A 9010-nucleotide genomic window follows, 5' to 3' on the forward strand; every position below is an offset into this window, starting at 1 on the left:
ACAGACATATAGAGAGACAGACACACACACATGCACATGTACACACGCACACAGACGTAATTATAACCACAAAAACAATGACATACAGCTCTAACTTGGTGCAATTACGAACATCTATAATCTATTGGCAAGAATTTAGATAAAAACAAAAAGGGGTGAAAAAATGGAGCGAACTCCTGTTTGCCGAGATTACATTAGTGAAATAAATAGCATAGTGAAAAAATAGATAGTGAAGATTTATTTTAGTAAGAATTTAAACTCCGATACCGTCTGTTTTTATAGCTTCTTGAATAATAGAAACCCAGGACTGAGTGAAAGTCGGTCACTGTTCATAATATTTACGTGTTTCAGAGTGCTTTGTTTACGTTCTTTTCATGCAGATACATCGCTTCATCTAAACAGGTTACTGAGTATACTTCCGTGTAGTGACTTGGCGTCATGTGCGATACTGGTAAAGAAGGGAAAAGCAAAAATGTATACAAAACCCAAACCACTAGAATATTTCATTAGACCTACTTCTCCCCTCCAGAGGAGAAGAAGAAGAAGAAAAAACCCCCGATACTAATCATCTTCATCGGACGTCCTTTAATCTCTAAACTAGGTTGGATGAATATCAAGAGCGTTCTTGAGCAAAGGCGATTCACAGGCTATTAAGATAATATCACTCTCAATTTCATTATTCTGGCACGAGCCAAGTGCCTAAGTGTCTGAAAGGTATGAAGCAATACTTTGGGCATCACAAAGTATATCAACCGTGCATCGTGAGTAGTGCGCATTAATTTATTTGGTCTATCACCAACGGTTGCCTGCCCATACTTCAACTGCGTCTTCCTTGTCTTTGCAACATTGCTCTACAACCTGTTGCAGCCTGTGAAGGGAAAGGGAGGATTGTAATGGAGCCGTGTTTTGCAAACCACAACTTTAACCAATATGATTCCCTCCTCATAGGACGAGGTATCATTGGCCCTGAGGTGGGAATGAGCTGTGATGATGGCGCAAGTCTTTCTCGAGGTGACAACGTCGTGGACTTCAGAACGTCTGAATCCATAATAGGCAACGGCGACGATGCTCGAGCGAGCTCACCGAGCAGCAGCGATGAAGACCAGAAGACTCCTCCAATTACCGTTGGGATCGCCCTCGTGGTGGTGGGTGCCTGGCGCCCTCGTTCATCCGGTATGTCATCCGATGTCAACGCCACTCAAATCGACGTCGCCTCCGGTTACACTTCCCAAGATGGTACCCAGTCACACGCTGATGACCACCAGCCTATCATAGATGCTGGCGACGACGATTCCCTTGAAAAGCCACGTTCGAGTGAGGAAGAATTTAAACGTATGTATCTCTCCTTACGGACTCTATGCAATCGTTTCAGTTTCGTTTAATATCTGTCATATACAACATGTATACGATGCATATTATACTTACAGATCTATTCAATTCTATGTTCATCAAACAACGATTCGAACACAAAATGACCTTTAAAATGTTTAAGATGCACTGTAAAGGGCTGAACTGTTGAAGCCATATCAACAAAGTAACTATGCAAGTCTTCTCAAAACGGCATGAATAAAACGCCATAAAAAGAAGTGGCCACCCTCCTTCTTCATAGTTCCATATCTAAGCAGCAAACAATGCATATTAAATTCTCGCATTAATCTTCCTTCGGTGGCGCCTACTAAATGGCCAGAGGCCGTTGTCCTCGTCAAGCGTTTGCTTATGATGATGGTCTCCTGAATTTCTGTACATCAACACTTGCTTAATTTGTCTTTGGACACTGTTTATATACGGGATCCTATGTATGCATAAATATATGCATAAGATAATGCCTGTTTGTTTTCATTTTGCATTGTGTTAGAAAAAAAAATGTTGGGTATTTGAATTAATCATTATTTGTTTTAACTGTTAGATTAGTTCATTGAATTGACTTTGTATTTCTATGTATGGAAAAGTAATTCAGAAATAAAATAAAATAAATCAATGAATAAATCAAAAGAAAAATTGTCGATGATGATAATAACAGTGATAATTTCTTGAGTATATATGCTGTTAAAGGTAAAACATAGTTCCCATGAAGTTACAATTCTTGCAGCCTTGTTGTTGTTGTTGTTGCTGTTGTTCTAATAGAAATATCGAGACCTATGCATAAGAAATATGTGAAATAACGCTGTGATACCTCAATATAGCTGGGCAAAGACGATTTGCGAAATATTACCCAAGATACGCCGAAGTTACTACAAACTGAGAACATGCTTGCTATACCTGATGTTTTATACAGAGGGGCGCTTCAGGAAAAAAAACTGTCGGGCACACCGACATTTATAGGGCATTTCCCACCTCTGATCTCGAATTAATCCAAAACAACAGTACACTCATCATCCTGGCAAATCGAGTCAGCCAGATACATTTCTTGGTAGAGTCTTTCAAAATGATTGCAAGCAAATTCCGAATTGTGGAAGGTGATTTCTGAGTCCTTCTGAGAACTATATGCTTTAGTCTTAACAATAGTTTTATGTATCAGATTACATTGCTTCATAACTAGGCAACGAAAACTCAGTGATTGTTAGTGATTACTGCGACCTCATGGTTGCAAAAAGTGCAAGAAGCAAACTAGTATGGGAAGTGTGTGGGTAAATCCTTGAATCAAGCATCAACGGATACTTCGTCAGACTGGCGTAGGGTCGACACTGGTTGTAGGTGTGAAAGCTCCCCAAGCCCTGAATTTTTTAAATATAAATATAAATAAACAAATACAAATGAACGTTGGGAACATGTCTTATCGATCGTTTTTTATGAATACATTGGTTTCCTGACTTTCCGCAGAACTCGCCGGGTATTAGGACACAGTTCGCTTAGTCACAAGGCACAGATGTACTGAAATGGAAGTGAGAACAATAATCAATATTTCCGCCACTTACATCCTTTATAGTTTTCCCCAATTTTTTAAAAACTCCTTCGGTGTTGATTCATGTCATTCTCCCCTCTTTCCCGTATTTTCTATTCTCCACCTATACTTCTCATCTCTTTCTTTCCGCTAATTTCCTCCTTCCTTTCCCCCTTATATTCTTGTTCTATTTCTCTCTATGATTCCAGGATCATGGTGCTCGATTGGAGTAGATTTCATGGCAATTCTGTTTCTGTCATTGGCGACGGCAATGCTGTGCGCCGACGGCTACGTGTATCTGAGCGAACTGTGGGGGCGCTCAAGCGAACTTCTCTTCTTGTTCTCCTATGTCACCTACCTCATTCAAGTGCTCGTCATCCCAGCGTACAGCCTAGCAACTCGTTTACGTGCAGTTTTTGTCAAGCCCAGCGTCGCTAGTCGATGTCCGCTGGATCCAGAGTTCGTTTACCGTCGAGTGAGCATCATCCACTCCTTTCACAAAACAAGCCTCAAACCGCATTTCATGCTTCTGTTCAACGTGTGGCCGTTGGTTCATGCGGTCCTTCGATGTGCAGAGTCAAAGATTATTAACCATAAATGTCACATTGCCTTTTATGTTTTCAGCGACGTGTCTGCTTGTGTTGGTTTCATCATGTACGGCTCCTTCTGGTACATTATGTACTTACATCGAGTCTCTCTTTATTACGAACTAAAGCGCGTAGCGCGCGTCACGCAGGGCCTGTCTGTCGACGAAAGAGTTGATGATGCGCGCCGCTACATCTGTCGAGTCCATCAGGACTACCTCGTGCTGCGCGAGATGATGGGTGTTTGGATGGCTTTCACTATGGTCACAGCCACGTGGGGTATAATGTCTCGCCTCTCGTGGGATTACGCAATCGCCGCGCAAGATACAAGTTTGTGGAGTGACAAACATCGTATCTATATGGATGTAGTTGTCTGGTCGGAGAAAGCCATGTTTCTGACATTTCCATACTTTGCTTTGGGTGGCGTGAATCTGGAGTATCTGTGGCAGCGGTTTCGGCACGCTCTAGAGCGCAGGAGGAGTTACCAACATCGGTCCTTCTGGAATGCCATTCAAATGCACACCATGTACATCAATAACGTAGGTAGCCGAGAGCTGAGGTGGACGCTGCTCTTCGCGCTTATCGGTCCCTATTTGGCCATCCAGTCCAAGTGGAACGAGGACCAGAACTTGGAATTTTGGAACGGACCTTTCAATTGTTCTGGCAATTACACACATACCTAGTTACAAAGTGCAGCAAGGAAGCATTATGTTTCAAAGTAGTAATCCTGTTTCAAAAGACGCCAAAAGGCCGTATAGGCTTTATCAATTTAGGCCCTCAAGACATATACTATAGGTTTGGATATAGTGTCATTGTCACAACAGTGACTTGATTTTAATCGAAATATTTATTTGTTTATTTTACATTAGAAACAAGAATGACTACGTTTATCATATCAGTTTGGTTTACGAATGAAGTCTCTTCTTTGCTCAGAGATGGTGCAAGTGAAACCTCTGTAGTGCAGGCTGACACTCTCACAATCAAAATCGCAGAATTAATGAGCAAACACATCGCACACAAACACCAGAAGAAATTAATGGAATCAACGGAAATCCCCTTATATCTTTACAACCTTACGAGTTGAACTGGTCACAAGTGCGTGTGTCGAGTACAGGTGTATATAAGCTGAGGTCCGGAAGCATCCACCGAATCCTTGAACTGTATATAACCACTGCTTGAAAAAATATGGCACATGCCTTGATGGATGCTTAAACGAACATGATGTTGCGCGTCAAAGATTGCATGATTACATTAGAATTAAACACCTTGTTAGCATAACTGCTGTTATTATCATCTATTAGTGTGCGTGTGTGTGTGTTTGTGTGTCTGTGTTTATGTGTATTTGGATATTTTTGCCTTTTTCAGTATAAAGCAGTTATTGGGACTGACGTTTCAGGGGCACATTACTATTTCTTGTAGAAATCATTCACAAAGTATTGTGCATACGTTGCAGAAAAAAAAAACAGCAGCTAGACTAGACGTGAAGAGAAAATAAAGAAGAGCGCTCTGGCCGCTTGCAGTAAATTCGACAAAGTCGATATCCACTTATCTTAAAATGTCAACCAACGTTTGTTATTCTTTTACGTGCTTCATGGCGTACATTATTACCACGCCTGTGGAAAATGTGCGACTTATTCTGCATTTTTGTTTTTGTTTCAACGGGCAAAGGTCCCTCAGAGTTGTACAATACGTGTTTTAGCAATGTCTGAAAAAGTGACTATACATGGATTGTTATTTTCATCTAATGGCCGCTATCATTGATTCTCCCCTGTAATTCTACAATACACCGTACTCTTAAGAAAAAAAATGAACCGATTGTTTCACCACAGGCTTTACTCTCGATATCTAGGTATGGTTTTAAAATAATCAATTCTGTGGAAAAGCATTATATACACCCTCCTGGAAAGAACACAGTGTCCCACAATATGACACATAATGTGAACAGATCGTGAACACGGTATGAAAATCATTTCATCTTTAGAAAAAAGCGTTTTGTACTATCAATCAGCATAGATTCCTTACAAAATTAATTCATTTAGTTTATACGAGGTAATGTTAAAGGTGAAGAGTCATTAAACTGATGTTATTTATTAATGTCAAACATAGTAAGGCTTACTGTTTCTCACAGAGATAGAACGTGGTGTGGAGTCTGTGAGGGCTCCAAACTTGGCTCAGTTTTATTTTCTCCTTTGAAATGAATTATCTTAGTTCTGTATTATCTGGCTTATGAGACAAACTAGTTGGTAAACTTACGTTGGGCTGGTAACAGAAATTAAAAAAAAAGACAGGAAGTAGAAGTTGGTTATTGGTTTAAAGCAATCGATGATCACTCAGTTTTAATGATATACATAAGCAATCAAGCCGGTTTTTTTTTCTGTTCAGTTCAATGGTATATCCTGTTATAGTTTCTCAAATGTTTATCCCTAACGAAATTTGTATGTACATGTACAGTATGCGTCCACATAGATTTTAGACAAATTTGATATCTTCGCAATAGCCCAGATAAAGCTGTTAAAGTCTATCAGACACAATGCCTTGAACAATGTTCACTCGTCGTAAGTAAAATGAATAAAATGAAGAAATTTGACATTGTGCTACATTGTCGTCACTAAACGACCAATCGCAGTTTGTGTGTGTGTGTGTGTGTGTGTGTGTGTGTGCGCGCGCGTATGTATCTGTGTGTATCTGTGTGGATTTGAAATACAACATTAATTGTTTGGTATATAATGCCTTTGATAAATATTCAACTTTTACGTCGATAGGGTATGTATCATTTTCCGTAATATTGTAGTAATAATTATGTAACAGGGAATACATTTTTCATATCAGTCAAATGTCAGTTACTTGGAAAACATCATTTACAAATTTATGAATTTGTAGTCCTCTATTCCCCGAAAACATGTACATAAGCTCGTGAAATGTTTTGACTTACTGATGTCTCCCCCTTGCATGTTTTCATGATATCAGTTTGATGATTGCAATGAACAAATAAACTCGGAAATCTATTATGTTTTTTAATTGTTGTACACGAATAATATGATGGCATTCAATGATATCAACTTTCTTATGAGTAACTCCTCAGTTGTTTACATATCTGCTGGTTTCATAATTATCACACTTTTTGTGAGGGGATAAATTGGAACTTAAAAAAAATCAACACAACTGACAGAGGTAAACTCTCCTTCCGATCATGATTCCGAAGACAATCAAATACTAGCGGAAAATGCAAAAATACATACAGAATGTAATGTTATTCACACATTGTGTTATGGGACGCAGCATCTGTTCCAAGGGAGGGTTTTTTTATTATATTTTTTTTTTCATTTTCGTTTTGCCTCATCCTGGATTTCCCTTTCTCAGTGTCTTTCGCCTGATGTTGTTCTGTATACATTAATTGTTGTTCTGTACGTTGTTCTGTATATATTAGACATACCCCGCTTTTCTTATTTGGCACCATTACATTATCAGGTCTGGGCTTGTCTTCTATCCGTTCTCCGTTCCTTTTTCACAAGCACTGATTACTCGGGGCTTACAGCCAAACAAGCTAGCTTTCATGTAGGTCCCGTCATACTTCTCTTTGATCAACTCCATTTCGATTTCGATTTTGACCAGTTATCATAACATGTAATTACTGTGTTATCACCATGTATATTGTTTGTTTTCTGCACATTGTTTATACAAGGTAAAAGAACTTGTTTGATTTCTATTGTATAAATTCCGAGTCTGAACTGACCCGGAACTGGGTCCGTTGGGGTCACACACCGTTCCGGGTCAAAAATGACTCGGAATTTGGTCATGAAGACCCCGAATGGTGTCACCCTGACCCAATTCATGACTCTGAATGGGTCTATCTGACCCCATTCCTTGTCATTTCTGACCCGGAACGGTGTGTGACCCCAACGGACCCAGTTCCGGGTCAATTCTGATTCGGAATTTTTTAGAGTGTAATGTCCATAAATGAGAAGTATGAAAATAAATTAATTGAATTGAATTGAATTAAATTGAATTGAATTGAATTGAATTGAATATGCGTTTTCTGTTGGTACATGCATGATATTGCGACGTTGCCCTCTCAAGTTATTTTTGGCTGCGGTTAAATGTCTAAAATGTCGATGTTACCAGTTACCAGATGCATTTTCCCAAATGTTCACAAGAAACTATACAGTTCATGATTATCCAACCCGCCAACGTTATTCGTATCACATTCCACGTACCCGAACAATTTTTGCGAAGAAAATTATTATGTTCACTGGGCCTAAGTACTGGAATAAACTCCCTACGGAAGTTACAAGCTGCACCACTCTAACCTCATTCAAACGAATATTAAAACAATATCTTTTGAGCAGCTACGGCATGCATATTGTATAGTACTTGTTGCTCAGTATTTTCTCCCTTGTCTATCTTATTTATCTTCTAGTAGTAGTCCGACGGGATCCTAACCATGTACATAAATTATTTTTCGATCAGTCTACCTGTTGCGCTCTCTAAGCACTTATTGTTACACTCGATTGTTGGAATTCTTGCGCGTGGCAGCTGTCTGTTACCATGGTCACACGGCCTGCATGGTTTAGGACCCCGCTGCACTCTTAAAACATCCGAGTCAGAACTGACCCGGAACTGGGTCCGTTGGGGTCATACACCGTTCCGGGTCAGAAATGACAAGGAATGTGGTCAGATATGACCCCTTCAGAGTCATGAATCGGGTCAGGATGACCCCATTCTGGGTCTTCATGACCAAATTCCAAGTCATTTCTGACCCGGAACGGTGTATGACCCCAACGGACCCAGTTCCGGGTCAGTTCTGACTCGGGTCTTTTTAGAGTGTGGAATTTGACTCCTGAGCTCCATTGTCCTTGAGTGTATATTTTATATTCACGACAAATAGTCCATGGGCCAGGCCAGATATTGGTACCATCTGAGGTGGCAAAACCTTTTTGGTGTCATTTTGTTTGTCGGGCATAGATATGCTTATCAAGCTATGATAGCATTTCCAAATGAGTAGCTTAGTCATAGTAAATGAATTTTTAACCAATTTGGTCTCGTTGTTATATCCCTATACTTCTGAATCGAAACTAACCGCTACACAAAGAAGAGCACTGTCTTCTGTATGCTCCATAGAGCTGTAAAATGCAGCTCTATGGTATGTTCACAGGTGTTCTATTGTAAACGCAGTGCGCTAAGTCTTTATTCAAGGCAGCGAAGGGAATAGCCAAAGGTTATGATGTCCACAGCGCTTAGTCTTTATTCTAGACGGCGAAGGGAATATCCAAAGCGTATGATACAGTGCATATCCTTTTATCTAAAAACAACAACAACAACAAAAGCAATTCTTCGTGAATTTTACCGTATCTTTCAATCATTTATCATTTTCCGGCGAAAACGCTACGGTGAAAATGCTGAGACCACGCCAATGTCGCTTTATTTCCCTCCAACAATATAAGATAATGCAAAAACAATGTACCGGTACACTACGATACATTATAATGAATGATATTGTAAATGAACAGAGTGATTTTTGTTTAAAACTGATGTATTTGTTGATAGG

The 9010-nt window shown here is 39.7% G+C and overlaps 1 protein-coding gene across 1 annotated transcript; it reads left to right on the forward strand.

Annotated features, from left to right (window-relative positions):
- Nucleotides 1–457: 457 nt before the first annotated feature.
- Nucleotides 458–7102, forward strand: LOC139738659 (uncharacterized). The gene is made up of 2 exons (XM_071649274.1): nt 458–1332; nt 3091–7102. The coding sequence occupies exons 1-2, from the start codon at nt 894–896 to the stop codon at nt 4146–4148; spliced, it is 1497 nt and encodes a 498-aa protein (XP_071505375.1). The 5' UTR covers nt 458–893; the 3' UTR covers nt 4149–7102.
- The last annotated feature ends 1908 nt before the right edge of the window (nt 7103–9010 follow it).

This window comes from Diadema antillarum, unplaced genomic scaffold, assembly GCF_040938485.1.
Source record: "Diadema antillarum isolate AM-2024a unplaced genomic scaffold, OU_Dant_1.0 seq00000763_RagTag, whole genome shotgun sequence".
Taxonomy (NCBI): domain Eukaryota; kingdom Metazoa; phylum Echinodermata; class Echinoidea; order Diadematoida; family Diadematidae; genus Diadema; species Diadema antillarum.